This window comes from Aspergillus brasiliensis, assembly GCF_001889945.1.
Source record: "Aspergillus brasiliensis CBS 101740 unplaced genomic scaffold ASPBRscaffold_3, whole genome shotgun sequence".
NCBI lineage: Eukaryota > Fungi > Ascomycota > Eurotiomycetes > Eurotiales > Aspergillaceae > Aspergillus > Aspergillus brasiliensis.
Genome location: NW_027137444.1, coordinates 1,974,649 through 2,002,179, shown reverse-complemented (window position 1 = coordinate 2,002,179; position 27,531 = coordinate 1,974,649). Strand labels below are relative to the sequence as shown.

The following is a 27,531-nucleotide window of genomic DNA, read 5'->3' as shown; positions in this document are numbered from 1 at the left end:
CCTTCTTCTCCTTCTTCTCCTTCTTCTCCTTCTTCTCCTTCTTCTCCTTCTTCTCCTTCTTCTCCTTCTTCTCCTTCTTCTCCTTCTTCTCCTTCCTCTCCTTCTTCATCTTCATCCTCCCCGTTGCCCCCTTGTCCCCCATCAGCCCCCTGGGCAACTGGCTGCCATGCGCCATCAGGCGCAACGTAAACAATCCTCGCTCCCCGGGCGACCAGGTGTCTTGGGCAGTAGTTCTCCAGATAAGATCTCTGGCGTTGACCGGTTCGCGTACATCTGGCATTTGTGCCGCGTCTCGCGCGGCATTGCTCGAACGGACCACTTGTGGTGCAGCCACAAGTATAGACGAGAGTAAGGTAGTGGCACCTTCATCAGGTCAGAGAACTTGCAGTTATATGAATCTCTACTACACTTACATTTTCACTGAGAGTATTCGAGACTGGCTACTACTTTGACTACAATATTCTCAGTTCTACGAAACATTCGTGCTATGGATTGCAAGCCTTGTTGCGCCTTCTACAATTGGCTTTTTAGTTAAGACATCGTGGTTTCCTGATTTGGCATCTTTCCGTTAACTTCTGTCCCCCCCCAACCCACCTTGCTACAAGATATTTTGGGCAATAGCTGCTACATTCTCTCTCTGTCTTGCTCCAAATCTCGTACATCTTCCATTTGTTCCAAGCCTTGGCAGGCAGTGTTTGAACGGGCCCGGGGTTGTGAAACTGCACGAGTAAACGAGGATCTGAAAAAAGCACCTTCATCATATAAGTGAATGTGCGGTGATATGAATCTTTGCTACACTTACATTGTCTGAGAGAATTGCAAGAGGATCAACTAATCATCGCTGTCACTGTCACTCTCATCCTCATCCTCATCATCTTCTTCTTCCTCCTGAACTAGCTCCCATCCGCCGTCCGGCGTCACATATACCGTCCTAGCCCCCCTTGTCACCAGATGCCTCTGGCAGTAATGATCCAATTCGGCCCTTTGTCTTCGGCCCGTCCTTATGCACCTCGAATTGGTGCCCCGTTCGAGTACACCTGGAATTCGTGCCGCGTCTCGGGCGGCATTGTTTGAAGGGCCCTTCGGTGGTGCAGCCGCAGGAATACACAAGGGTTTCTTCCTGACCTGGCTGCCATGCTCCGTCCGGCCTCATATATACGATCCTGGCTCCCCGTGCAACCAGGTGTCTTGAGCAATAGTTGCCCACATAGGCTTGTCGTCTTCTGCTCATTCTTGCACACCTGGCATTGGTGCCGCGCCTCGGGAGGCATTGCTCAAACGGACCACTTGTGGTGCAGCCGCAAGTATAGACTAGAGTTGGGTAGTAGCACCTAATCGAGTAAGCGAACGTGCGGTTATAAAGATCGCGCGGTGCATGGTCTGCATTCAGGGTGAGTGACTAACTGGCTAGATGAGCTTTTGAGCTTGCGCGAGAAGAACTTCCAGAACTCACTTCAGTGATGCCATGGGCCGCATAGATTATCAAGGCACCAGGTAGGGATGGGTTGGACTGTATTGTATGATCTATCTAGATCTCAAGGTGATGGTTGGTTGTTGTGGTGTTGGTGGTGGTCCGAGACCATGTAGGCAGAGGTGGAGAAGGATCAGGTGATGCCTGGCTAGAGTGAATGTCTCAACAGTCAAAACAGCATCGGTCTATCAAATCGTTGGAAAAGGTGCCAGGCAGCACGTGGCTATTCGGAGAACTGCATGTATTACAGGTAGATGTTTGACGGGAGACAGACAATCCCTCCCTTCCTTACTGCAACTTCATTTACTAATATTGTATATGGTAGTTATGTAGCAAGAGTCGAGACTATTAGTAGTAATATAAAATAGTCAACACCCAAGACAGACATACTAAATATAAATAAACAGCTGACTGACCAGTAAGACACCATCAAATCAGCCTCATACACTAATCCCCATAATCACCCCGCACTCCAACATCCCCTCCATCAACCCTTCAACCCTCTCCAACTCCAACCCAAACCACCGCTACCACCACCACAACCATGCCCTCCACCACCCTCAACCCGAAGCCCAAAACCATCCTCATAATCGGCATAACCGGCAACCAAGGCTCCTCCATCGCCCGGCGCTTCCTCCACTCCGCCCCACCCTACCACATCCGCGGCCTAACCCGCCACCCCCAATCCCCACTCGCCCAATCCCTCTCCTCCCAAGGCATCGAAATCATCCCCGCCGACCTCAACGACCCAACGACCCTGACTCAAGCCTTCAAAGACGTGAACCTCATCTTCAGCGTAACCAACTATTGGGAACCATTCTTCCGAGAAGACTGTCGCCAACGTGCCGCCGAGCAAGGTATCTCCTGCAGACAGTACGCATACGAAGTAGAATTACAGCAAGGGAAGAATATCGCAGATGCAGCAGCACAGGTGGTGGATTCATTAGATGAGAATGGGTTTATTGTGTCGACGTTGAGTTATGCTAGAGAATGTAGTGGGGGGAAGTTGGGGGAGTTGTACCATTTTGATGCGAAGGCGGAGGTTTTTCCGAATTATGTGAGGGAGAAGTATCCCGGGTTGGCGGGGAAGATGTCGTGTGTGCAGACGGGATACTTTATGAGTAGTTATAAACTGGTGCCGGGGGCTTATTTTAGGAGGGTAAGTTTCTACTTCGTAGATTGGGGGATATGTGGCTGATGTGTTTGTTTAGAAGACAGAGGAATCAGGGGCCTCGTTTGAGATGACGTTTACGACTGCGCCTGATGCCCCCGTTCCTCATTTGGACGTTCAGACTGATTTGGGGAACTTTGTCTACGCCGTTTCCCAAATGCCCCCCGGGAAGAGCTACATGGCGTGTGGGTCGTATTGTAGCTGGGCGGAGTATATGCGGATCTGGGGGAGGATGAATTCTGTTTCGGCGTGTTATCGGCAGATTACGCTTGAGGAGCTGATGGAGCTCACTCCGGATCGGGAGTTTGGTCGGGAGGTGGGCGATATGTTTACTTACTCCACAGATCCTGGGTATGATGGGGGTGATAAGGAGTTGTTGACGGCGCAGGATATACGCAATGTGAGTGTCTCTTGTGTAACATTGAACAATGCATCAGCTAAGTCTTAGGCCGGGATCGATTGTCCAATGACTAGCTTGGAGGAGTGGATGGAAAAGGAGGATTGGAGCGCTGTTTTGAATAGTTGATAGGAATGTATTAAGTATTCTCTGATAACTATAGCCTTCAAGTTCTGTTTTCTGACCGAGGTTCGGCTACTTTATAAGAGACCTGACCAGCTTGCGAACCACTTGTCCCTCGCACTTGAGTAGGCAGAGTCTGTGCCACTGCATTTCGTATTTCCTCTCTGATAAGTGCAGAAAGACTCACTTGCACGTCATTGACCAAGCGAGTGTGCATCGAATCAAGCTGGCCTGATAGGCTGCTTTGCACATTGGCAGTCTCTCTGGACATCCCTATCAATGTCAGCTCCTTCCAGCAAGCGGAGTCAATATCGTTAATCCGTGGAATGCGAATCGTGCTCAGATATCGGACGGTGCGTTGAAACACAATAGAGTCATGATCCCAATCCTTGATCGCGGCAAGGCGCATCACAACGGAGTTAACTTCAAACATGAGGTCTACCACTCGAACTCCGGTGGCATATGGTATTTCGCGGCCGTCATTAACAAGTCTGTGATATTGGGTGCACTTGCTGCCGAACTGAATCAGATCCTTGACCAGGGACAGCAGATCAGCTGTCGCCAGATATCCAGGCCTTAGGCCAAGGCGTTGTGGTCCAGATTTTGATGATAGTTCCTCATCGTCGTAGCTTCCGCGCTGCACTTCAAGGTCCATGGCAACGAGGTCACTGAGGTCTGAAGCACTGAGCCCTTTGATTGCATTCTTTGGCAGACCAAGAAGGAAAGCTTCAGGAATCTTGGAAGGCCCATTGGCGGACTTTTGTGACAGTTGCGAATCATCGAGAAAGTCTTTCATACATCTCGAAACCAATGGTCCTATGTTCTTCTTGAATTAGTGAGGTACACTGACAGAAGTGGGCATTTCACCTACCTCAACGATGTGGTTGATCCCGGCCCAATATAACGCCTTATACAGGAGCTCTTCACTTTCTAGCTCATGTTTTTCCATACGCATTCCGCTCATGTATCTCTTGATGTCTTCCAGTTGCTCAACAAAAGGGACAGGGAATTGGTATCCAGCCAGATTGGTCAGGCATTTCTCAAGATACCAGAGACAGGGTAATCGTTTCCATTTGTCCAATGCGGTAGCAAAGAGCCTCTGGTGCTCTGAAAGTTCCTCTGTAATGGACTTCTGTGGGAGAAACAACTTCTTGAAGGCTTGAACGGTATTCTTGTCAGTCGTCTCCATTCTCTTGTATGCTGTAGTCCAGACCATGCGGTCTTGGATTCTATACTTTGCGCCGCTAGTTTTGAGAGCTGCAATGATCTTCCAGGAGACAGGCCTTGCGTTCCACGCAGCCTGAAGCGCTGTTCCGAGTCTACCAACAACCTTGTTAGGACTGGCACCGTGTTCAAGCAGCATCTTCACCGTTGACTCCTGGCCAGCGGCCGATGCTGCCACCAGAGCAGTTCCAAAGAATCCTGCTATATGGTCGACTGCGACGCCGGCTCTTTGTCCACCTGCAAGCAAAAGGCTTACAATAGAATTGTTCCCATTGTATGCTGCTACATGGAGAGGATTGCCCAAAATACCATCTTCAGTTCCGGTTACTTCGGCCTTGGCGTTGAGCAGCATCTCAGTTATTAAATGATGTCCTTGAGCGGCAGCCACGTATAGTGCGGTTCCGTGGGGTCCTTTCTCGGCGTTCACATCGACATGCTTCAATAAGTCCGCGACGATCTGCTTATAGCCGCGGTAGACTGCCACTTGCAGTATGGTCTCCCCATCAGCGTTGCGTGTGCTCAAGTCCTTGGGATCATCTTGAATCAAGCCTTCGACGATCGGCCTGAGATTGAGTTTAAGGGCGTGGTGGATCCGAGAGGCCCGTCTCTGTCTTTGACTCTCAGCTTTACTACCCATAGATTGCTCTCTTGGATCGAAAACGTCTAGCCAATCATCGAATCGTTCAGATTGGAATAGCTCACGAATCCTATTCTGAAGCAAAGCATGTTCATTGGCCATGCCGTCTGCTTTCTCGAATAGTTGGTAATGGTGAAACCAGTACTCAGCAGCGTAGCTCTTTAGCGCCATGTCGAAACCATTGTTCGTGTTTCCGGCTTGTGGCTGCAGAAGAATATCCAGACAACGTTGGGTGATTTCGAAATGAGCTTGCTCCTCGGAACAAAGGAATTGCGATATAAGGCTGTCCTGGCCTAGGCGAACCTGTGTCTCTAAATACTCTTTAGCAGAGAAGTGGGCAAACCGTAGGACTTTATCGCACTTCCTGCTCTTGTGGTTAATGGTCAAGGTCTGCGTGGACTGGGTCACCCATCGGCCTGTACAGATCTCGTAAACTGCATCAGTGTCATGAAGGCCAACCGCAGAGGCAATTTCGTCTTGAGTGAGCGGCCGTAGCTGCCTCAGAAGCCATATGAACATCGATCTCAAAAACTTCGCGTCAACTGCGCCCACAGAATTCAAATGCTTCTCGTAAATGGCTACCATGCTGGTCGGAACCTCGCTCAGCTTTGCCTCGATTTTCACCGGGTCTTTTCGACACTCGCGTATTTCCTGAACCAACGATGTAGCCCAGAGGAAGTTTCTGCTATCGTTAGCGATAAATATTAATAGGTATCCTGGCAGGACTGTACTTTTTAGCCCCTTCTATAAGTCGCGTTCGAATACGAGACTTCAGAGAAACATGCAGATCGCTTATGCCATCACCGTGCTGCATTGTAGTGTCAATGTAGTTGCGAATATCAACTTCGAGCCCTTCAGCTACGTCAATCTCCACCAGAATGTCTTTCAAGTGTCCTTGAAGACATTGCCGTATATCTTCTTCATTCTTGCTGACAAGGAGAATGTGAAGGTTTGAAAGTCCTGACTGAGCCAATCGTTTAATGAGTTCGAGCAATTTGTGGCGTTCTCGGTCTTGTGAGTCTTTCGGAACCTCGTCGAGACCATCTAGGACTATGTAGACGTCCTTCTGTAGCTCAGTCACAGACAGAATGCTGTGTAGGTACTCTATAAGCGTATTAGTGTCTGGATACCGTGCAAACTTCCGGTCCTCTACCAAGGCACCGGAAATGTCTTCTGGAAAGCCCCCAAGGCTACTGCCCAGCTGCCGTAAGACAAATCGCAACAACAGGTCGATGCGGGTCGTGTCTGTCTCATCGAACCGAAAGTACCACCGCAGTAGTACCCTATTCCTGTCCTTCTTAAACAATGTTTCGAGCTGGTTGATTATAGTTGAACTGTAGGGATTAGCGACTTGAAGTAACCAGTGCACTGGGCTGGCGTTCGCATACCATAACGATGACTTTCCACATCCAGCTATCAGCCTGTTAGTTCATGCGATCTTATCCTGGGTCTTTGAGTTTATACATTCACCATACAGCCAAATCAAGGATTGCGGATTGTCCACCCAGCCTTCATATTCTCGACGCTCAAGTAACCACCTCCCTGATAACTCACTCACATCGCTGGATGCAATGGCAGACCTGAGCTTCCTATGCTTGCCATCGCTAGCCGCAGCCATATCACTGGGAAATAGCCACTCAAGTAGCTGTGTTTGAATCTCCGCTTCGAGAATCAGCTTAGCCACCAGAGATAGCAACCGTTACGTACCTGAAAGCGTCTTATCAATCTTCACAACGCGGTTCATGATCGAGGATGTACCCTTCGAAACTTCGCCAAGAATATTCTGAACATCCTTGACTCGTTTCAATTCCTCCTCTTGAGCTAGAAGGTGTCAGCACAAAATGCAATTTCAGTAGATATACAGCGTTCGACTTACTTTCAAACATGGATTGTTGCTGCTCAGCCATCATTTGCCGAAACCACTTTTCCACCATCTCGTCACTTCCCTGAATGGCATTCTGCAGGTTCTTCAGCGGCTCCTCTGTAAGCGACTTGAAGCTCTGGATAATTCGGTCTGGACGGGTAGTCAGCATCGCAGTCCTGATCAAGCGAGGTAGCCAGTTATATACCCAATCGCTTCGATGTCACCGACTGCTTCACCTTTGCGGAATACTGCAGGACACAGATGTACACATTCACGATAGCATCCCCTAATTCGGTCGCATTGCCAACCTGCACTCGATGGTAAAGAGCCTCGATTCGAGAGTATCGAGCCAGGAGGACAGCAAGGTATTCGGAGGCTTCCCAAATGCGCTGCATCCGTTCTTGGTTGTTTTGGATAAGCTGCACATGTCAGCTATACACCTATACTTCAAACTATCAATCTGATGATCACAAACCGTCAGACCAAAGGACACCACCGCCCATGCGATAGAAGCATAGCCCGTGGGATCAAACTTAACGACCACATCGCCCAGCGCTTTGACAGTCATGACCGATTTCAAGATGGAACCCGCACGATCATATGCGTTCCCCTTTGTTTTCGACGGCCATCGCTCCTGATGAATCCGTAGCTTGTTCTTCGTCAGTTCCATAAACCCCTCTACATATTCCTGGGGCAATTTCCCTATCCGATTGATGTTCCTATCCTGCCACTTCTGAGTCAGACGCTTCCTATTCGCGTCGCCCACATCGACGGACTTCCACGCTTCTTCCCAAAGATTCCGTTCCGGCTGCACCGTGGCAGGTTTTGGCTTGGCTGCGGCTGCTGCGCCATTGGACTTTCCCTGCGCTGGCTTCGGCGTTGTAGGTTTGGCAGTTGACGGTTTCTTGGGTTTGGTGGTGGCTGCCGCCTTGACTTTGACCTTCACCGGTGATGGTTTCTTGGGCGGGTGTGGGGGGTCATTTTGTGGTTTGACCATTTGGCCTATTAGAGGAGGACTGGTTTGGATGTCTGTAGGAAATTAATGTGGGACACTGAGGGAAGAATAACCGGCACGAGTGAAGCTTCCATGTTGCAAGGTCGCGTTATTGCGCGAGATTTGTACCCCGCGCGAGGCTCTGCAGAAGTCAAGCTGACGGGGCTCAGTTTGCTTCAGAGTGGGATGAGGGGATAAGAATGAGTATCTTGATTGGAGGGTTCATATGCGCTGTCAGCTAGCTAGCCAGCTGAATACGAGGTGCCCGCTTGGCTTGGCTATGCAGTGAAACTTCCACGCTGCGGGTGACACCAGAGAGAATGGATTTGTGGGAAGGTCAAGTGCAGAGCGATTGTCACGAGGATTGGAGAGGTATCGAAGCCCATAATATCACTGCTAATAGTAGTGCCTGAAACTTACGGCAGGTTTGAAAGCGGCTCTAACCGCCAGCCAACCTTATCCTTAAATACCGATACAGGATTCAAACTAACATGGACTGAACACCCCAACTGCCGGTATTGAAGGTCTGGAAAAACCCTTACTAGAGGCATGCAGTCTGCAATCCCAGTAGAGGATTGGACCCGACTAGCACAGCTCTAGAATCAATTCGTACCGATATCCATACAGATTCAAGAGGAAAGTCTGGAACAGTTGATCAAGCAGTTGTAACTAGCTGGTCAAACTGAGAACTACAAATATATCTATACCCCGTTCCCCAATTCGTCGATGCATTTTTAGAATATATGAAATGGTATTCTCTCCGGGCTATTTCTGCCAATTTCTTGATTTTTAATTATCACCAAGGCATGCCAAACATACGTAGTCGTATATTTATTACTGTTAGGCTCACCGTATGCTCCACTACGTAGAGGAGGAAAGAGTGCTGCGTGCGTACATGGAAATCAAATGATATATACCAGTTTAAAAACTCAAGCCGGGTTGCTGACAAGCCCAGCGGCTATAATATATAATACAAAAGAAATGAAATAAGTAGGGCGACTGATCAAACTTCAAGGAAGGTGTACATGTTCAAGAGACCGACTCAGCTCGTCTGACGGAAGGTGAAATCCATCCCCTCAACTGTAAAACCCCCCTTTCCATTTGGGACTCCACCAGAGACATGATAAGAGCCCAGCGTCTTCTGAAGAGGCTGGGGAAGATAGACGGTGCCATTCGTTCCGCACGGAGAAGTAACATGCATTTGCACGAAGCCATTCTCATCAAACGACCACTTAACACTGAGCGCTCCTTGGGGAATCGGGTACTTGCCCTCGGCCCAGCCAAGGTCAAAAGATTGAGGCGCAACCTGCCACTGTCTAAAGCCGGGCGTCACGGGTTGAACTCCCAAAATATATCGGCTCAGATCAGCCGTAGGTCCTGCACCCCACGCATGGCAGAGGGAAGTACCAATGTCTAGTCCCGGGGTCCCATCGCTGTCCAGCACCTCCCAGGTACATCCTGTATAGTTCTTATGGGCGGGATCGCTCATTGGTGCCCACAGACTGTAAAGGAGGTGCTTGGCGTTGACACTGTCATTGGCTTGAAATGCGGCCTTCAAGTGATACCCAGAGGCGTAGGGGCTGATCTTCTGTGCCCATCCGGATGCAGCACTCTTATTAGAAAAGGAGAGTGGTCCCGCAGGAACGTACAGCTCCCGTGACATACTGGCGAGGATGGCCTGCGTTCTGTCTTCGGATCCAGATGATGCGGTGCCACTCAGGATGGCGAGGGCATTCGCTTCCTGAGAAAAGAAGTCTCTATGCGAGTCAGATAGGTAGTAAGCTTGGAGGGAGTCGCTCCAAAGCTCGGAATTAATTGCCTCCTGCAGCGATTGCAGCCGGGATGCGTACATTGTCGCGTTCAAGCCGCCAGCAGCCATGAACGGGAGCCATTGGTTGAGAGCATAGGCATAGACGAGATTGAATTTGGACACGATCCCGCTCACGGAAGGGTCATAGTGATTCCAGTCGCCACCAAACGTCGGGTTGGAAATATTGAAAAGGCCGTTGGGTAGCGTTTGTGAGTGAGCCCAGTCGAATAAACCCGCTGCCTTGGGGGCCCATTTGGAGAGGAAAACAGAATCCCCCGTCTGTTCGTAATACTGTGCCATAGCGCTCACCAGATTGAAAGAATAACCGATTAACCCCGTAATGTTGACTTGAATGTCGCTGGTGCGAGGGGGCTGTTGCACTTTGACATTCGGCATGAAAAAGCCAGGCAGCATACGTGCTGACCCAAGAAGGGTAATCGTCCCATTGATGTATTCACGGCCGTACGTACTTGCGAAAGACGAAGGGGTGGTGATATCAAGATCTCCTCCATAAGCGATGCGGTCTCTTCGCGAACCATCCACGCTTACGGGCAGTGGGTTGGTTCCAATCAAGAAGTCCTGTAAGGCAGATTCGTCGGTGAGGGACGAGGAGTACATCTCAGATCCAGAGACTGTCAAGGAAACGTTGGTGAAGATAGCAGCCTGTTGGAAGGAGGCACCTAGGCCAAATGAGCCGTAGAATGCGCTGTTCTGGGTAAAGTTGAGGACTGGCGCCCCGTCGATCGTCACTGATATCTGAGCAAGGTTGACGGTAGAACCAACAGTATGCCAGTTGTTCAGAGTCACAGAGGATGGGAGGACAGCCGACGCAAGCACTGGTGAGCCGACTTCTGTGGGACCCGCGTAGGCTGATACTGATGAATTAGCTATATTGACCAGAATGTAAACCCCATTTCCAAGGGTGTCACTGAGCACTGTGAAACCGAAGCCATTCTTTACAGGCTTAACGTCAAATTCGAGCTCATAAGCAGTCAAAGTAGCTGCATAGTCGGCTGCAAAAGGCTGAGGACTCAGGCTATCAATAAATGCGCCTTCGTCGGTGATCACCCAGAAATTTGGCAGTGAGTTGGCGGGAAACTCATTGAGTTGGACGGTGCGAGCACCAACGTTCCAGATGCGGTTCAGAACAGGGTCTGAACACGCAAAAGCACCTGGCAGATGAGACACGGGCGTGTTATCGACGGCCGGCTTGAATCCTACACCTGTGATTTCAAGCTCCCCTGCACTGGACAGGTTCAGTTTCTGGTACCGCAGACCTCCCTGAATAAGGCGGTTAACCTGCACCGTCGGCTGGCTGATGTTGTATCTATTGATGCGATAGGTGTCCATAGCTGCTGACAGAGGGATAGGTCCATCGGCCTGGGATGGACGTGTTAGCAATCATGGTTCGCAAAACCAGTCCATACTCGTACCATGTACAGGTCCATAGCTTCAGGTGTCTCGCCATATGACATCTCGAAAACGGAGGTGTCACCACTCTGTCGGGTCACCTCAAACGAAGCGTATCCTTCCACATCTTTCCCATAGTCTAGGATGACAATGGCAGGAGTGCTTCCATTGGAAGACAACTTGAAAACTGTGCCATTACTCACAGGCAATGGATTGCCAGCTGCGAGTGTGTAGGTCTCCGGTTGATAGATCGGCTGAGACGGAGCAGAGAACGCTCCGCAGACGACGGAGTGTACTAGAAGGGCCAATACAGGGTAACTCCTCATCTCGGCGAATTTAGGCGCGTTAAAAGACCGAATAGATGTTTTTTTTTTCTGGATCATTTGTTGCTGATGATCAAAGTCAAACTCGCCGACTTCAACGCTTCATTTAGTACTTCAATGCCATATTCAGAGAGTCGTCAAGGTAGGATTTATTCAATCACAGGACTAATTATGCACGTCAGAGTTCTATTCATGGATCATCCTCCACGGGATGAATCATCACACGAATGTACGAAAGTACGAAAGTACGAAGGTACGAGAGTGGAGAAGACTCCACTCCATAGGATCAGCCAAATTTAGGTTCACTTGCCCTGTGATAGACTGATAGTTGTTCGTGAAAAAGGGTCTGCCCCACATAGAGGAACACGCACGTTGCTGTGGGCGTTAACAGGGTGGTTTGAAGCGATCCACCATAAAGCCTATCTATACCATGAGCATGTTGGCAGAGATTTTAGAGGTTGACCCAGGGTAGCTGTATCGAGAAGGCTCCTCGAGGGACTGACGAAGATAGAATTTGGGTCAACCAGAGGAGGCCACTTTCGGTTGGATCCCGAGAGGATGGTCCAGTCGGAAGACCCGTTCGTGTTCGTATATTCGGTTTGACTTTTAAGGTTACAAGATGCGCCACTTCTCCGATCTGCATTCCCAACTAAGCCCTGTTTTCCCCTTATTACCCTAATTTCTAGAGGAGCTAAAACTTAGATCATCACAGCATTGCCTTCAAGTAAATACGCTGATATTCTGTGAGATATTCTGCGTCCAACTTCATTCTCTGCGTTTCAGTTATTCCCATGGCCAACAACAGAAATGCAGAGGTATTCGAGCTGCCGGGGGATTCAGCTATGGCTCCTACCATGGCCAGCGACAACCATCCGGGGGTATTCGAGTTGCCGGCTGATCCAGTCATGATTCGCCCTACGCCAATTAATGCCGACCGCAAAAGTGGCATTCAAATAACAAGTATGCATCTCTCGTCTACCGTCACGGGAGGATTCCAGCCAAGGGATTGAAGGATAAAGGGCTAATGCATTTGCAGGTGACGGGCGCATTGATATTGACTACAGCACTCCACTGGTACGACGATTCTCCAAGCTATACACTTCTCATTATTCATCACGACCGACGACACCACCACCCGAGTACTCCGAGATAGAACCGCAAGATGACCTAGGTCTGGGATCTCCGCCGGCATACCCCGAAAGGTCCTGGAAGATCAGATTGAATATTGTGATCCAGGTGGTAGGGAGTCGAGGAGATGTGCAACCATTCATCGCCCTCGGAAATGAACTGCAGCGATATGGACATCGTGTGAGACTGGCGACTCATAATGTCTTCGAAGCCTTCGTGCGGAATTCAGGGCTGGAATTCTACCCCATTGGAGGCGATCCCGAGGAACTGATGGCATATATGGTCAAAAATCCCGGTCTGATTCCCAACATGAGAAGTTTACAAGCTGGTGAAATTGGGCGCAAACGAGCCATGATCCGGGAGATGCTAGACGGATGCTGGCAATCGTGCATCGAGCCTGATCTGGTGACCCAGCGACCATTTGTAGCAGATGCAATTATTGCCAATCCTCCCAGCTTTGCCCATATCCACTGCGCCCAGGCATTAAGTATTCCGGTACACTTGATGTTTACGATGCCTTGGACCAATACGAAGGCGTTTCCTCATCCTTTGGCGAACCTGACGGGTGGTGGCGATGAAGACCAAGGGTTCCGGAACTTTGTTTCTTACAGTGTGGTTAACTGGCTGACTTGGCAGGGGTAAGTAATTCTGCGCATTGTTAAAGGACCCAGGGATTGCTGGACGTGTATTGACACTTTTAGGATGGGCGATGTGATTAACCATTGGCGAAAAGGGCTTGGTTTGGAAGAAATCGCTATGTTTGAAGGGCCTCGTCTTGCGGAAATCTTGAAGATACCATTCACATACTGCTGGTCACCAGCGCTCGTTCCCAAACCGTCAGACTGGCCTTCTTATATCGGTGAGTTATCATTTAACCTGTTGTATCAGATGCGGTCTATGCTAACAGCACTCCTCCCTTAGACGTCTGTGGTTTCTTCTTCCGGGATGCCCCGAGATATGATCCTCCAGCAGACTTGATGGCCTTTCTTGCTGCTGGTCCACCACCAATCTATGTTGGATTTGGTAGTATTGTATTGGAAGATCCAGAAGCCACTACGACCATTATCCTAAATGCTATACGTGCAGCAGGTGTACGGGCGATCGTATCCAAAGGCTGGTCCAACTTAGGCGGAACGCACCATGACAGCAATATTTATTTCATCGGGGATTGCCCTCATGAATGGCTGTTTGACCGCGTCGCAGCTGTCGTGCATCATGGAGGCGCGGGCACGACCGCTTGCGGGTTACGGAAATCCAAGCCCACCATCGTTGTGCCTTTTTTTGGAGAGTGAGTGATGATAGAAGACTATATATTACAGTCTCTTGCTAACAACTGAACAGTCAGCCCTTCTGGGGAGATATGGTTGCAGCAGCAGGCGCTGGCCCTACTCCTATCCCGTATAAAGAGCTTACGGTTGATAAGCTGGTCGAAGGAATTCAATACTGCCTTAGCGAACAAGCGCGCATGTCAGCGGTTGCTATCGCTGCCAAAATGCAATCAGAAGCAGGCGTAAAGGCTGCGGTTGCCTCATTCCATCGGAACCTCCCACTTAAGTCTCTGCAGTGTGATCTAGATCCGGATCTACCTGCGGTGTGGTCTTTCTCCCAACACCGTACGAAACTCAAGCTGTCAAAAATTGCCGCAGAGGTTCTGATTTCTAAGGGATTGATTGATGCAAAAAGCCTGACAATGTACGTCAAGTGGATACCCCTTTCTACATATTCATGCTCAGCCTCTGATGATTTCTTTTAGGCATGCCATTCGCCCCATCTTCATTGAAAATCGCCGATGGGATCCCGTCACGGGCGGAGCGTCTGCAGTGGCTGGACTAGCCACCGACGTCGCCGACTCTGTTTTAGGGGCCTTCTACAAGCCTGCCCTGGAGTATCGGGATTACCGAAAGGAGCGCGAAGATCAATCCTCAAGCATAAGGTCTACCCGCTCTGTCGAACATCTGCCAGACAAGTTATCTAGTGATACTGTCTCGACAAATTCCAAGGAGGAGCCATGGGGTCCTGATGTTGCTAGTAGTAACGCTTCTACAGCGTCTGCGGATACGCACACGAAAAAGCCATCGAAGACTGGCAGAGGAAAGCTCCTTGGTAAAATGGCCGCTGCATCTGGCAAAAGTCTGGGCAACGTTGGTCCTACCATGGTTAGAGGCACGCTTGTTGACTTCCCCCTTGCTTTGGCTGAAGGACTGCGCAATGCCCCTCGGCTATACGGTGAAACTCCCCGAGACCACGGTCCAGTGACTGATGTCAAGAGCGGATTTGCTGTTGCTGGGAAAGGATTTGCGTGGGGCATGGCGGAGGCGGTTAGCGATATTGTTGTGAAGCCATATCAGGGTTACCAAAAAGAGGGAGCCAAAGGTACGGTCAAGGGAGTGGGCAAAGGAGTCACTAATATGGCAGCGAAAGCCGGCTCTGCTATGTTTGGCCTCATGGCATACCCTGCGACTGGTATTATGCAGAGTATACGGTCAGCAGGTAACTCGCATATCAGAAAGCTAATTGCCAAACAGCGCCACAATGAGGGAATCTGGATACTGGAGAGTGGTTACTATACAGCGACGAACAATATCGTGGCCACTTTTCGACAGAATTTCAAAGGCAAGAAAGGGTGAACGTGATAATCTGATACCAGGACTTCTTTAGCGACGAGGTTGATGATTTTATCAATCTCTCTTCTGGGAGTACTGTGCTTTTTATTCTTGTTCATTTACTTGCCTCTCCTTTACGTATTCATTTAATTATATGTAATTTTTCCCTTTCTTTATTTCTTTCTTTGGTAGTTTTCTGACTGATAAACTTGTATATGCATGATGCAGGCACAAAATCGCATGAGCAACAGTCCGATGCCTTGCTTAGGACTTCCCCGAAATGCTCCAAGTGTACCCACTTTCTCTAGCTTGGGATATTCTGGGAATCCAACAGTATAAGAATATAGTACTCCCCTACGCCAGCCTCATGGTTCCTTGAGTTGTAGATGTTTTACTACGGCATGCATCGTTAAAGAGGCTGAAGCACAACCCTGAATCAAATAATAAAACATTCAAAAAGTTCATTATATACTATCTCCCAACCTTCTTTGTCTCACGGAAGATCATGTACCCAGAAACACCAGAAACACCACAGGCCAATGCAACGAACAACCCGGTAGTCCAACTAGGCCGGTCAAACCTATTCATTCCCCACATGCAACCCGCCAAACATGCCTGAAATATCGTATTCCAGATATCACACCATACAACCAGATCTATCTTCCACGGAGATGTCGCCGGTGCCTGCGCACCAGCGAGAGGGAGGTCAACCGTGCTCGTTGAAGCAGACCTATCCGATCCACACTTTTCCACATCCTCATCACAGATTCCCGATCCAGACACAGGAAGACGACACCAGGGTTCGAATATCCTAGCCAAATGTTCAACACCATCGCGACTCTTCTGCCGTCCGCCGAACCGCCAGCAACACCACCAGTAAAGGTTTCTGATTCTCCACGGAGCGAGTCCGAATCCCGGAACGCAGAATAGCCCGTTGAGAATTTGCGATGTGATCTCGATCCAGATCCGGCGGGACGAGTATAAGTCGTTGCAGGTGGGGTGGCACATGGCAGGGGCTGCGTTGCACATTAATAGGAAGAGCATCCCGCCCCAGGCTACCACGTTTAGACCGTAGATGGTGATGAGGAAGCCTTTGGGGGTGCATATCCAGTGCCATGCTTGTTTTGACCAGATTTTTAGTTTTGTTGTTTTTGAGACGGGGAGCTGTCGCGTTTGTTAATGTCGTGCACTTTATTGACCATCTCCAGTAGACTGCGATGTAACTTAGGGTGTAGAGCTTACCTCAACTTCCGATTCGACTTTCTCATTTCGTAGAGATGATGGTGGAGACCCATCTTGGGGATCAATAACAGAGTAGGATTGTTGATTCATGACGGATCTACCAGTTGACGATCCTCATGGAAGATGGGCAGCGAGGGATCCCTAGTAGTCTATATATATACTAACGATCTAGTTTGGGAGCAGCATATAGTAGCCTAACCAGACCCAGGGACTAGTAGAGTCTAAAATTTATCTTGGATAGCCCTGCTGAAAACTTTAAAGAGCGTAAACATAACGTACTAACTACCAGGCTACCAGGTTCGGAGTGGGCTGTGTAGGGCTGCGAGGTAATGTTCCAGCCACCAATTACTTCGTTCTTAGGTAACCATTTTAAACTGTACCAGACAATCAAGGTCGTTGGGTGGCCGATCAGGGCATAAAAAAGTTGTAGATTTGCCCCTGGTTGATCTTAAGCGTCTACCTAGATCATATACGAATACGAGTGGGTCCGGCGGCTACCTCCGTTTTCTGGAACGGCAACGAAAAGGGAAGAGAAAACCTAATTTTATTTCGTATTCGCACCCATTGCTTATTCAAAAATAGTGGGATCTGCGACTGTCTTATCTACTTGTATTTTCCCGTAGACATGCCCAGTTCTACTGGAGCAGCTCATTGCTTCCACCGCATAGCGGTATGCGACAAACAGAAATTGTCCTCGCTTCCACATAGCTGCCAGTGCAATTCCCTACATACTATCCCACTGATAATGGTCATACGGAGTCAACAATGGAACACGCCTCTGACAACTTCGCTCACAACACCCGCTGGAACGCTTCTCATAGTCCCGATGAATTCCCAAGACACGAAGGAAAGCGCAGATTACTCCTGATATACATCCACGGCTTTCTAGGGTCCGAGGACAGCTTTTACAACTTCCCTAGGGTTGTCCACGATCAGCTCAAGGCCTCGCTCGCTCAAACCCACATTACATACACCAAGATATACCCCCGTTACAAAACCAGAGGACCGATACATGTTGCCCGCGATGATATTCGCCGGTGGTAAGCAATCTCCAGACTGCAATAGATATCACCATGTATAACGAGCATCTCGCAGGTTAGCACCACACATGGCTCCAGACTTGGATATCATACTACTCGGTCACAGCATCGGAGGTCTCATCGCTGCAGACGTTGCACTTGCGGAATCTGACACAACCACTGGCCATGTTCCGAACAGTGACCTGAACAATAAATTCATCGGCCTAGTGGCCTTTGATGCTCCTTTCCTTGGACTCCATCCGCGCGTCATCACCACAGCAGCCGGCAGGCTATTTCGTCGGAAAGCAAAGAGTGACAGTAGACGGACATCGCAGAGTACCACCGACAGCCGAATAACAAACGATGATCCGACATTCGACCCAAACTTGACCAACGATGTGAACAAGACGAAATGGACAGGGTGGAATGGGGCGCGACACTTTCTGGCAAAGCATTCGGGTCATTTATCTCGGTCGGTCCTTCAGTATGTCTTCTCATATTATGACCATGTCGGATGTTTGAACGATTACTTTGGGCTTGTCAAGCGACATAAGAGGCTTTGCCGGTGGGCAAAGGGCGATGGTGAAGCTGGTGGTGGACGGACGGGCTTTGTCAATTATTATACGACTGCTTGTCCGCTTAGCGATACCACCAATGGTGATGATTACGGACAGTCTACCTGCCACGGAACTTCACGAATACACGAAGTTCGTGTACAAGAACAAGTCTCTACATTAGTGGTGCCTGATACGCGAGCCGATATACAAGGAAAAGGGACAGACAACCGCTCATTCGATACACTGCTAGACACAAAACCTTCTTTCACCACAATCGATACACAAACTTCATCAACCTCATACAATTCAAGTGAATACCGAGACAACTGCAACAGCTCAGATGCAAAACCACCAGGCCGACTATTCTGCTACGTTCCAGAAACAGCCCGCAAGAAACAGCTCTGGGTTTCGGTACCTCTTGACGGCATGGATGAAATCACCGCCCATCAGTCCATGTTTCTTCCTCTGGGTGCATACTATGATCGATTAATTGCTGATACGGTGGCGAAAATTGAGAGTTGGCTGGTATGAGTATCCCTTGGGGAGTGGATATAGAGACTGTCGATGTATAAAACTGGTTTTGATTGATAGCGTTCGAGTTGAGAAGGATTAGTATTTATTCTATTAATGATAATAAGAGTGGGCTAGTGTTTATATATGTAATATTGAAGTCTGACTGAGATAGAGTGGTAACCAGCTAGGTTAATGGTGGTAAGAACGGTGTCATTAGAAGTGGAAGAAAATAGGTTGTCCATTAATATTGCCTCCTGTCGATTCATGCCTGCTCAACTACTGAGCCTGAGGAATGGTCTATAAATGGATCAAACTACTCAAAGTTAATGCAATTGAACTGATGGAGAGATAGCATAGTGATAACTTAATGCTCAGATATCAATCTATTGTCAAACAAGTTAACACCCTAAAGACGTATCCATCATCCAAACAGCTTCAGTCCATTCAGCTACTTGCTTAATCCTCGCGTGGCTCCACATACCACGGCATGGTAACATCCATAGTACGACGGAACTGCTCGGCTGTTTCTTCCTCCAACCCCCAGGCGGAGATCACCTCCTCCCCGATCTGATATCCCCACTGTGTATTGATCCTTAGATGGGCAATCCGGGCGTCCTTACCTCGGTTGAACTCCAAAAATTCCCCACTCTCTATCCCCGTACGATAACGATAATGAAGAAGCGAGAGTCGCATAATCTGCAGTCGCGGCATGTGCCGTGCTGCCTGGCCCATGGCTTGATAGAGTACCCCCATTTGGTCACTTTTGATGTATTCCCGCTGGTCAGTAGGCGTGTTCGTTGAAAAATCGTCTGACAGCCAGCCCTGAAATAGTTGTTCAACTCTTAGCGGAGCGCGAAGACCAAGTAATAGCGACCCTGTGCTTGAGTTAGTCAAGATATATGGTAAAATTATAGAGCACGAAAAAGGCAATGAAAGGGAAAGTTTGGAAGATGAGACCGAGCGCAGCGCACTTACCGTCTATGTTGTATGGAGGCATCTTGAGTACTTGAAGCCGTTCGAGATTTGGCCAGTATGAAGCATTGGTACTGCCTTGTGTTGATGGCCAAAACAGAGCCTTGCTGATCCGTATATGGGTTAGAGTAAGTTCCCCTAGCCGCATGCTCAGGGTGTGAAGTCGGATGGACAAAATATCCAGTCCATTAGGATCAAGATAGGTCACTGGCTGGCTGCGAGTATCTACGTGTAACCAAAGAGAGCATTCGCGATCACCTTTAACGGAAAGCTCCAGGCTCTCCACCGATTGCGGTACACAATGAATGAAGTCAATCATTTCTAGATGCAAAAGGCACGTCGGTTAGCGTATGGCGATTTCTCACGAAACGAAAGAAAAAAATAGACAAAAAAAAATTAACTAATTAAAAGCATACCTTGTCTTAGCAAGCGACGACCATCACCTGTAGTCACACTAAGCCATGTAGCATCATGGGCGGATGCATGCCTCACATTGGGGAGACGTTTAAAAATCAGTCCAAAGGATGATAGCATGACAACACTTCTGGATGTCCCCAGCACCCCAATCGATCTGACGCATGGTAGACTAGGATAGTCTTCGAGGTGCGTTGCTGTTAGGCAAGCTGGGAGCACCCCTCGATCTCCGATCAGGATATCCCTCAATGATGAATTCTCTGTAATCCTAGGTCTGACGGCTCCACAAGCAGGACTCCAGTCCCGGAAGACCAGCTCGAGCCCCGGATGTTGCTCTTCCCAAGTCTGCAACACCAGAAACAAGGGGCGGAGCGCATTGTGGTACTGTGTATCATACCACTCATATAGAGCATCATTGGAGTTTGTGTGATAAATAGGATCAGTCACACGGGGTAAAACAATCAATGGCTGCCAGAGAATGTGCCGAATATAGCCTACCCTGGCACACCGAAAGTCATCGCCTGTAGTGTATGTGACAAGTTGCGACACCCATAAGTGTCCTTGGAGGCAAATCCTTTTCCAGATAATGGATTCCACAACACTCTGCCATTGACGAGAAACAACCGAGTATCGGGCAAGATATAGTGGACGCCAAACTAGTGGCAGATCGCCAAAGGGGTCTCCAATAGTAACAACATTTGGATGACGTTTGGCAGAGATATGGTCTTCGCGCAAATAAAGGACGATTAGATGGATTATCTCGCTGGGAAGTGGCTTCATGGTTCTGAGTTGTAGTGGCGTTCAAGTTGTTTCGAACTTTGTTGACGGCGCGCCGAGATGGTTCACTGGCTGATTCAACGAGAGCCTTGATATATAGGCCTGTATTTTGCTCCATGTTGCTCCATGTGAAGTAACGACCTTTCTTATAAGATAGAATGCAAGAGTTGAACGAGATTATACATACGATTCTGTAGGTTGGCGATTTCCATCTCGCCACAACAGTTGAATCTACTAATGTTATCACATTCGTCCTCTTGGTTTGTCCTAGAGGAATATAGGTAGCTTCCACATTACCAGGGGATTTTGTCTTGTATAGCATGCATCACCTTAATTCTTCTCAGTACCAGAAAAGGGTGTTTGGAATAAGATTTGAGTCACTCGTTCAGACACATACTTCGCTTATGTAGAGGTCTGCGTCTTTCCGATAGAATGGCAAGCACGGTTGTCTTAATCGTGGAAGGATGCCAGGTTGTCCATCGACTTTGCCTCTCGCCGACGCAAAACTGCTCAACCCTCTGATCATTCCACAATCAGTTTGCCTGATACGTTCCGTGCAGATATATGTCTAGTCGGGGTGTTAAAGGAGCGTGTCAATAGACCACTACGCTCACGTAAGACAGGGTCGAATTTGCAGAGGTTAGTTGCAGTAGAGACACTGCTTAGCGTTAAAGCATGATAGATAGATGGGTCGGAGTCTCCATAAACTTGTGCTATGGAAACCCTATACTTACTAAGTAATTTAGCCAGAGCCACACTTACATTCCCAAAATAGTAATGAGGCTGAGGCTAAAATAAGGTGGCCAGACGGATCAAAGCGCTATCCGACTCCTACTGTGGGCCCATAATCCTGCGAACAAGGATAGTAGCTGACAGCTTGCATGATACATAAGCCACTTTGCTGGTGCCTAACCGGGAGGAAATGACTAATAACGACGTATAACTAGCCAGAGCTCCCCGATATCTGCCACTTTCTAATCACTATACTTGCCATAAAATCCTACTATGGCCTCGGAAAGTCCCTTTTGGGGCCCAACTACTTCACATGCCAAGTTAGTACGAAGTCCTTCATGGAGTCTGAGCTAACATGTCAAAGTTTCTGCGAGGAGGTAAATAGCTGCTTCTCAAAGCAAAGCTATCAGCACGCTAAAGCTCAGTAACTTATATAATATAGGACTATGTGGTGACCAGATACATTGCCGAGTTTATCAACACATTAACCAATCTTGTGTACAGTACGTCGCGATCTGCCGCTTCTAGAAACAAAACTAATAAACAGTTTAGTTATCTACGCAATATACGGAATTAACCATCTACGTCGACAATCAAATAATGATATCTTCCGCGCCCTACCCTACTTGGGCTTAATGGGCGTTGGTATCGCCTCCGCCGCTTTCCATATGAACCTCAAGTACCATACTCAGATGAGTACGTCAAATTACACTTCCTTCCATTACTAGTCTTAGGAATGATGTTTACTTAGTCTCTTAAACAGTGGACGACGTATCCATGCTCCTCACCACAACTCCAGTCCTCCACCGCATCATGACTGTGAACACTAGTCGTAGAACCTCGACTATCTTGGCAATTCTGCTAAGCACATCTCTTCTGGGACTCGTGACGCTCCACGTACTAACAGATGAGCTCATCCTCCATTCCATCACTTTCGTGGTCAGCGTGACCATCATTGGAGTTCGTACAATGCAGCTAATCACTACCCGAACACCTAAGGATTCTCTTGCTCGAAGGCAGATCTGGGGTATGGTGAGGTTTGGAGCTGGTAAGACGACCCTTATCTCTTTCCCTATATATCTAAATTTACTAATTGCAAAAGCTATATTCGAATTCGGGTTCCTGGTCTGGCTAGTTGATGGGTGGATATGCGGATGGTTAAGGAGCTCGCGGGCGGCTATTGGTCTGCCGTGGGCTTTTTTACTGGAGTTACATGGATGGTATGTAGAAGTTTACTTTATCTGACCTTCAGCATGACTGGTCTGAGGAGCTGTGCTAACGATGGTATGAACAGGTGGCATATCTGCACCGGAGTTGGCGCTTATATATTCATTGCGGTGATTGATCACTTGGTGTCTGGGGAGGATGTCGAGACTATTGAGGGATCCTTTGCTTGGCCTGCATCTTGGGCTGCTCGGTCTATCTTTGCGGGAAAAGATTTAGCAGTGGGTGCTCGGTCAGAGCTAAAGATAGAGTGAGGCGGGTCTCTATATGGAGGGATGAGGCCGGAGATGGAGGAGAGATCTTGGAGGTAGAAACAAGCATCTGATATGAAGCTGAACCAAACTTGAGCTCTGGTTCTTCAACCACTCAAGCTACAACGGTATTCGTGAGCTGTGAGCATTTTCACAGTCATAAAAATGATTGAAGATCCGAGATAGGAGATAAGCTTGCACCGGAATAACATCCCGCCAATGAAGGAACCAGAGTTTGTCACACACGATCCACCCCTTCCAATGGGCAATGAAGCATTGAGTCAGTCAACTGTACGTGATTGGATCCCCACAAGCTGCACCCCGCAACTGCACCCCGCCGGCAATTGGCATTGCCGGTGCGGCGCCCCGCCTGCCCGTCTAAAAGGCTTCGAACTCTTGCCAGCCAGAATTTTCCAATCCCAATTCCATAGTTGTTTTGGAGAGAACCGAGACAATCAGAATAGACGCAATGGCCAACCAGTTGCACAGTGCCCCGCCCTTCCGGGCCGAACATATGGGCTCCTTGCTCCGTCCCGAGAGCTTGCTTGCGGTGCGCGAGAAGATTCGCGATACCGGCATCTCGGAAGAGGCTGCTGGTCTGCATGCCGTGGAGGAGGAGGCTGTTCGTGATGTGGTCAAGCTCCAGCGGGACCTGGGTTACAAGGCTGTCACTTCTGGTGAATTCAACCGGACACGTTTCTGGGGACAGATGTGGGATGAGTTTGAGGGTATGGTTCATCGTCCTGATTTCATTGTCGTTGAACGTATCACTGATAAAAGTATCAGGCACAATCCGTCTTCAGGATGCTGAAGCTTCCATGTTCAGACTTTACCACCCGGACGTGGTCAGTCTGATCGAGAAGGACCGCAAGGTCATGCCTGGTGACTCGGTGATCGCGGGAACCAAGCTTTCCTGGAACCCCGAGAAGTCGGTGTCCAACCTGCACGAATTGAAGCTGGTTCAGCAGGCCTTGCCGGAGAGTGAATGGCACACCATCAAGCTGACCATGATCACCCCCGCCTGGTTCCACATGCGCTACAAGCAGGGCAAGGCTTACACTCCTGAGGCGTATGCCAACGATGAGGAGTACTTCCAGGATGTCGCCAAGGTGTACCAGGCGGAGCTGGATGCCCTGTACATGGCTGGACTGAGAAACGTTCAGTTCGATGACCCGGGCATGGCGTACTTCTGCTCCAAGGCCTTCCGCCAGGGCTGGGAGGAAGACAAGGATAACATTGGCACGGTTGAGGATCTGCTTGACGCCTACATCAAGCTGTACAACGACTCTCTGAGCAAGATCCCTGCTGACATGCACACCGGTATCCACCTTTGCCGTGGTAACTTCATCGGAGGCAGACACTTCGCCGAAGGATCCTATGACATCATCGCCAAGAAGCTGTTCGAGAACCTGAACGTCAACACCTTCTACCTTGAGTACGACACCGAGCGTGCTGGTGGTTTCGAGCCCCTCAAGTTCTTGCCCAAGAACAAGAACGTTGTTGTCGGTGTCATCAGCACGAAGCTCCGCGAGCTGGAGGACAAGGAAGCGATGAAGGAGCGGATCTACAAGGCTGCCGACTTCGTCAGCGCCGGTAGTGGCGAGACTCGCGAGGAGGCCTTGAAGCGTATCTGCGTCAGCCCTCAGTGCGGTTTCAGTACTCACGAGAGCGGATACCCTCTGAGCCTGGAGGATGAGAAGAAGAAGTTGGGTTTGACCAGGCAGATTGCAGATGAGATCTGGGGACAGCCCTGAACCTAAAGACGTGATTGAAACGGGTGTTATTTTCTAACATTCGAACAGTGAGGGAATCTGATGATGTGAAATGAGCTATGTATTTAACAGACGTATCAAATCAGCATGTGACAAGATGATGTACATATGGGTGTAGTGAAGGGTGCATCGGTAGGCGCAATTGATGAGATTAGGACGAGAAGCGTTCAATTATATGTTGTAGTCATATGACAGTCAGTTGCTGGATAACACTAGTAGGATGTGGCTCGCAGATCCTTGCAGGGCTTGACTCGGATCTTACTTTATCCCAACGGATTTAGAGACGCGGTTCCTTCTGAATAGCATGCGCGGTCCTAGTCCGAGAGACACTTCCTTGATTGACTGGTTGCTCAGCTGGCGGCTGTATTGATTTGGCCCATTGTGGGCATGATTATGAATTGGAAGGTAAAGAGGTAAGCCAGACAGCAGCGTAAGTAGCTTACCGATGAGTTGCACATTTGTGGTGTCTGTTGTAACATTATCCAGTTTTATTAGATTCCCTTTCTTAGTATTACTTCAGTTGACTACATAACCTGTGTAGAAGAGCAAAAGACTCCCGCCTAGTGGCTCAGCAATTGTTGTTGTCCGGTCATCAAGGACATAAAATGGCAGGATCAGCCGTTCAGCACGCAAGGCACCGAAACAGAGAAAGTGTAAAATAAACTGATAAACCAACAAACAAGCCTGCTTGTCTGATATAAGAGTAAAATTTGTGGTAGTCACAAGTCTCCCTTGAGGTGAGAAGAAAGAAAAGTACACGCTAGAGACTGTAAGAATGAAATTGAAGATATTCAAAGTACCAGCCCTAAATGATCAAGAAATATTTTCCAGGATAGTCTGATTAGCAGGTATAGGGCATGTAAGGGGAATTACAAGTACTAGGTATGGTAAATTTGTTATTCTGCTGTAGTTTCCTCCAGCCCAGAGATGCAGTCCCATAGTAAGTAGCACGGCACGCCGTCGGCACCAGCTGCTATGGGATACTTGTTACTAAGGGTCGCTCACCCTATGAACGACAGAAAAGCTTATGTCATCTATAAAATTGGCACTATCGAACAGCAACACGTCTTAAATCCCAGCTTTTCAGATCATTCACAAGTGGAGTTGGCTCAGATCCGGGAGGACTGAAGAGTCCCTCCACAAATGCCCTCCCGACGATCCGACACTCATCGTTTTCTGATTCCGGGCACCTTCGCATGATCAATACCTGAGATATCCCAGATGCGATCATGAGAGCATCCTTATGTTTAACCTCACAATCTGCGATCCCAATGGTATCGTACCCGACGCCTGTTGTAACGACGAAAAAGTACTTTCCAGTGAGAGCTGAAAATTTCTCCACTACCGGCACAAGGAGATCTCCAGCTGCGTCACAGAAATCTTTCTTACTCTCCACCAGATCCTTCTCCATCAGTTCAACGAAGAACTCAAAGGAGAATGAGTCATGCGAATCCGTATAGTTATAACATGCCCTAAGCCATGTCTCCGCTAAACCACCAAGGTCATAGCTGCTCCTATTCGCCTTCTTGAATACGTTAGCAATAACCTGAATTTCGGCCAACATGGTTGCTAGTTGGTCAGACAATTGGTATATACGGTCCAAAATTGCACCGACCGGCTGGCAGTGAAGATGCAAGGTACTGAGATCGTCTGCAACAGTCGGCAAATGGCCTTCTTCTACCCCTAACAGAGCTGTTTCGGGCAGGTGGTGTTTGTAGTAGGCATTGCGCATGTGTAGACGACGTTCTTGGCTCATTGTGGCAAAGTCTAATACCCACGAGGGCGAGGACTCGTCCTTGCTGAAATCAAAGTTCTCAAATATTTTCCAGTCCTTCTCATAGTTGATGATATAGGCAGTTGTTTCATGCATGACTTGATTCAGTGGTTTTGCATAGTTTGGGGGATATTTTTCCCGGGCCTGGGGCGTCATGGAATATAGTGCGTATATTCTGTCCAGAGGCTGAGTGCATTTGCGATGCAAAGTGGCTGATAGCAGATCCCCAATACCACACTCTGGGGCAGAATTCGGATCGGGGCGAAATATTCTCTGCTCAACGATATCTTCCGGTATACTGCCGAGGAATGGCCGTAACTTCTTCTCTCTGTAGACTTCTAGGCGTTGTTCTATCGCTGCGAAATTTGCTTTCGTGTCATCGTTCAATCCTTGACGAACGACGTTGATCCAATCACTCTCTGGGGGATGGCAATAGACACCCGACTGAAGCAAGTTTTCCATGCGAAAGGTAATCCTACCGCTCATACAGATTGGTTTCTCTTTCGGCAAATGCCATTCCTGGAAGGTCCATAACCGTTGCCAGTAAGGCGCCGACAATATATCCAGATTGCCGATTGAGGCACTGATCATTGCAAGATATTTCTCCTGTTCTTCCTCAATTGATAATGTGTCCTTTCCCCAAATTTCATGCCAGTAGGCGCTTTTCCCCGTCTGTTCCCCCTGGCGAGCATTGAAGTAGGCAACAGCCTCTTCCATGTCTGGATTTGACTCACCCAGCCAGGCAATCACCCCGCTTGCACTTGTATAGATCCGGCCCATTAAAAGGATTTGACGCTCCTTTTCTCCAGTAATATCCATCTGGTTTATACAGAGATAGTCAATCCAGCACACACGTTCCTGTGTGGGATGGCGGAGTGCGCGTAAACAGGCCTCCAGATTCGTTGGTATTCCCACTATGCAGCCTTCAACGGTGATATCTGCAGTCACAGTAACATCACCCCACGTATAGGAAAGAGCCTCGAAATCTGGGGCTTCATCAAGAGGTACTACTTCCAGTGACCCCTGCACCACGCTTTTCTCATCAGCACATGGGAAGAGTCTAAAAAGTCGAATCTCATCTTTGTGGGGATGGAGTGGGGCGTAGGATATTGGCATTGTGAGAAGACTC

At 48.7% G+C, this 27,531-nt stretch overlaps 11 protein-coding genes across 11 annotated transcripts; 5 read left to right on the top strand and 6 right to left on the bottom strand.

Moving 5' to 3' along the window:
* Window positions 1–2,015: 2,015 nt before the first annotated feature.
* ASPBRDRAFT_52822 (uncharacterized protein) lies at window positions 2,016–3,168 on the top strand (the record flags this gene model as incomplete). Its single annotated transcript, XM_067626952.1, has 3 exons — window positions 2,016–2,630; window positions 2,683–3,042; window positions 3,091–3,168. The coding sequence occupies 3 exons, from the start codon at window positions 2,016–2,018 to the stop codon at window positions 3,166–3,168; spliced, it is 1,053 nt and encodes a 350-aa protein (XP_067482075.1).
* On the bottom strand, window positions 2,987–5,121 carry ASPBRDRAFT_463652 (uncharacterized protein). The gene is made up of 3 exons (XM_067625624.1): window positions 4,643–5,121; window positions 4,034–4,481; window positions 2,987–3,985 (listed from the first exon to the last, which is right to left on the bottom strand). The coding sequence occupies exons 1-3, from the start codon at window positions 4,657–4,659 to the stop codon at window positions 3,206–3,208; spliced, it is 1,245 nt and encodes a 414-aa protein (XP_067482074.1). The 5' UTR covers window positions 4,660–5,121; the 3' UTR covers window positions 2,987–3,205.
* A 1,304-nt stretch (window positions 5,122–6,425) lies between these two features.
* On the bottom strand, window positions 6,426–8,212 carry ASPBRDRAFT_40045 (uncharacterized protein). The gene is made up of 5 exons (XM_067624266.1): window positions 7,363–8,212; window positions 7,093–7,306; window positions 6,900–7,037; window positions 6,731–6,844; window positions 6,426–6,685 (listed from the first exon to the last, which is right to left on the bottom strand). Exons 1-5 carry the CDS (start codon window positions 7,882–7,884, stop codon window positions 6,453–6,455), a joined length of 1,221 nt encoding a protein of 406 aa, XP_067482073.1. The 5' UTR covers window positions 7,885–8,212; the 3' UTR covers window positions 6,426–6,452.
* A 558-nt stretch (window positions 8,213–8,770) lies between these two features.
* ASPBRDRAFT_40043 (uncharacterized protein) lies at window positions 8,771–11,223 on the bottom strand. Its single transcript, XM_067624265.1, has 2 exons — window positions 11,125–11,223; window positions 8,771–11,071 (listed from the first exon to the last, which is right to left on the bottom strand). The coding sequence occupies exons 1-2, from the start codon at window positions 11,164–11,166 to the stop codon at window positions 8,924–8,926; spliced, it is 2,190 nt and encodes a 729-aa protein (XP_067482072.1). The 5' UTR covers window positions 11,167–11,223; the 3' UTR covers window positions 8,771–8,923.
* Window positions 11,224–12,215: 992 nt separating this feature from the next.
* ASPBRDRAFT_193515 (uncharacterized protein) lies at window positions 12,216–15,179 on the top strand (the record flags this gene model as incomplete). The annotated part of the gene is made up of 6 exons (XM_067620633.1): window positions 12,216–12,384; window positions 12,461–13,190; window positions 13,254–13,411; window positions 13,474–13,840; window positions 13,894–14,244; window positions 14,306–15,179. 6 exons carry the CDS (start codon window positions 12,216–12,218, stop codon window positions 15,177–15,179), a joined length of 2,649 nt encoding a protein of 882 aa, XP_067482071.1.
* Window positions 15,180–15,626: 447 nt separating this feature from the next.
* On the bottom strand, window positions 15,627–16,488 carry ASPBRDRAFT_63422 (DUF2985 domain-containing protein; the record flags this gene model as incomplete). The annotated part of the gene is made up of 2 exons (XM_067628422.1): window positions 15,627–16,319; window positions 16,398–16,488. Coding segments are annotated over 2 exons (784 nt in total), but the record flags the coding sequence as incomplete, so codon positions are not given.
* A 576-nt stretch (window positions 16,489–17,064) lies between these two features.
* On the top strand, window positions 17,065–18,618 carry ASPBRDRAFT_40041 (uncharacterized protein). Its single transcript, XM_067624264.1, has 2 exons — window positions 17,065–17,437; window positions 17,493–18,618. The coding sequence occupies exons 1-2, from the start codon at window positions 17,163–17,165 to the stop codon at window positions 18,502–18,504; spliced, it is 1,287 nt and encodes a 428-aa protein (XP_067482069.1). The 5' UTR covers window positions 17,065–17,162; the 3' UTR covers window positions 18,505–18,618.
* A 324-nt stretch (window positions 18,619–18,942) lies between these two features.
* ASPBRDRAFT_27815 (uncharacterized protein) lies at window positions 18,943–20,652 on the bottom strand (the record flags this gene model as incomplete). Its single annotated transcript, XM_067622438.1, has 3 exons — window positions 18,943–19,361; window positions 19,462–19,779; window positions 19,875–20,652. The coding sequence occupies 3 exons, from the start codon at window positions 20,650–20,652 to the stop codon at window positions 18,943–18,945; spliced, it is 1,515 nt and encodes a 504-aa protein (XP_067482068.1).
* A 1,002-nt stretch (window positions 20,653–21,654) lies between these two features.
* On the top strand, window positions 21,655–22,859 carry ASPBRDRAFT_193511 (ceramidase; the record flags this gene model as incomplete). Its single annotated transcript, XM_067620632.1, has 7 exons — window positions 21,655–21,701; window positions 21,746–21,758; window positions 21,824–21,884; window positions 21,934–22,077; window positions 22,145–22,429; window positions 22,484–22,601; window positions 22,676–22,859. The coding sequence occupies 7 exons, from the start codon at window positions 21,655–21,657 to the stop codon at window positions 22,857–22,859; spliced, it is 852 nt and encodes a 283-aa protein (XP_067482067.1).
* A 466-nt stretch (window positions 22,860–23,325) lies between these two features.
* On the top strand, window positions 23,326–24,610 carry ASPBRDRAFT_193510 (cobalamin-independent methionine synthase II family protein; the record flags this gene model as incomplete). Its single annotated transcript, XM_067620631.1, has 2 exons — window positions 23,326–23,584; window positions 23,643–24,610. 2 exons carry the CDS (start codon window positions 23,326–23,328, stop codon window positions 24,608–24,610), a joined length of 1,227 nt encoding a protein of 408 aa, XP_067482066.1.
* Window positions 24,611–25,676: 1,066 nt separating this feature from the next.
* Window positions 25,677–27,518, bottom strand: ASPBRDRAFT_193509 (HET domain-containing protein; the record flags this gene model as incomplete). Its single annotated transcript, XM_067620630.1, has 1 exon — window positions 25,677–27,518. One exon carries the CDS (start codon window positions 27,516–27,518, stop codon window positions 25,677–25,679), a length of 1,842 nt encoding a protein of 613 aa, XP_067482065.1.
* Window positions 27,519–27,531: the final 13 nt, after the last annotated feature.

Coding starts and splice junctions, on each gene's coding strand:
- ASPBRDRAFT_463652 (XM_067625624.1), bottom strand. Junction 3,986..4,033: donor GGATCAACCACATCGTTGAG/GTAGGTGAAATG, acceptor TAATTCAAGAAG/AACATAGGACCATTGGTTTC.
- ASPBRDRAFT_40045 (XM_067624266.1), bottom strand. CDS start 7,884: ATGGTCAAACCACAAAATGACCCCCCACACCCGCCCAAGAAACCATCA. Junction 7,038..7,092: donor GGTGACATCGAAGCGATTGG/GTATATAACTGG, acceptor CTACCCGTCCAG/ACCGAATTATCCAGAGCTTC. Junction 6,686..6,730: donor GATTGATAAGACGCTTTCAG/GTACGTAACGGT, acceptor TGATTCTCGAAG/CGGAGATTCAAACACAGCTA.
- ASPBRDRAFT_40043 (XM_067624265.1), bottom strand. CDS start 11,166: ATGTCATATGGCGAGACACCTGAAGCTATGGACCTGTACATG. Junction 11,072..11,124: donor AAGCTATGGACCTGTACATG/GTACGAGTATGG, acceptor CGTCCATCCCAG/GCCGATGGACCTATCCCTCT.
- ASPBRDRAFT_40041 (XM_067624264.1), top strand. CDS start 17,163: ATGGAACACGCCTCTGACAACTTCGCTCACAACACCCGCTGGAACGCT. Junction 17,438..17,492: donor CGCGATGATATTCGCCGGTG/GTAAGCAATCTC, acceptor AGCATCTCGCAG/GTTAGCACCACACATGGCTC.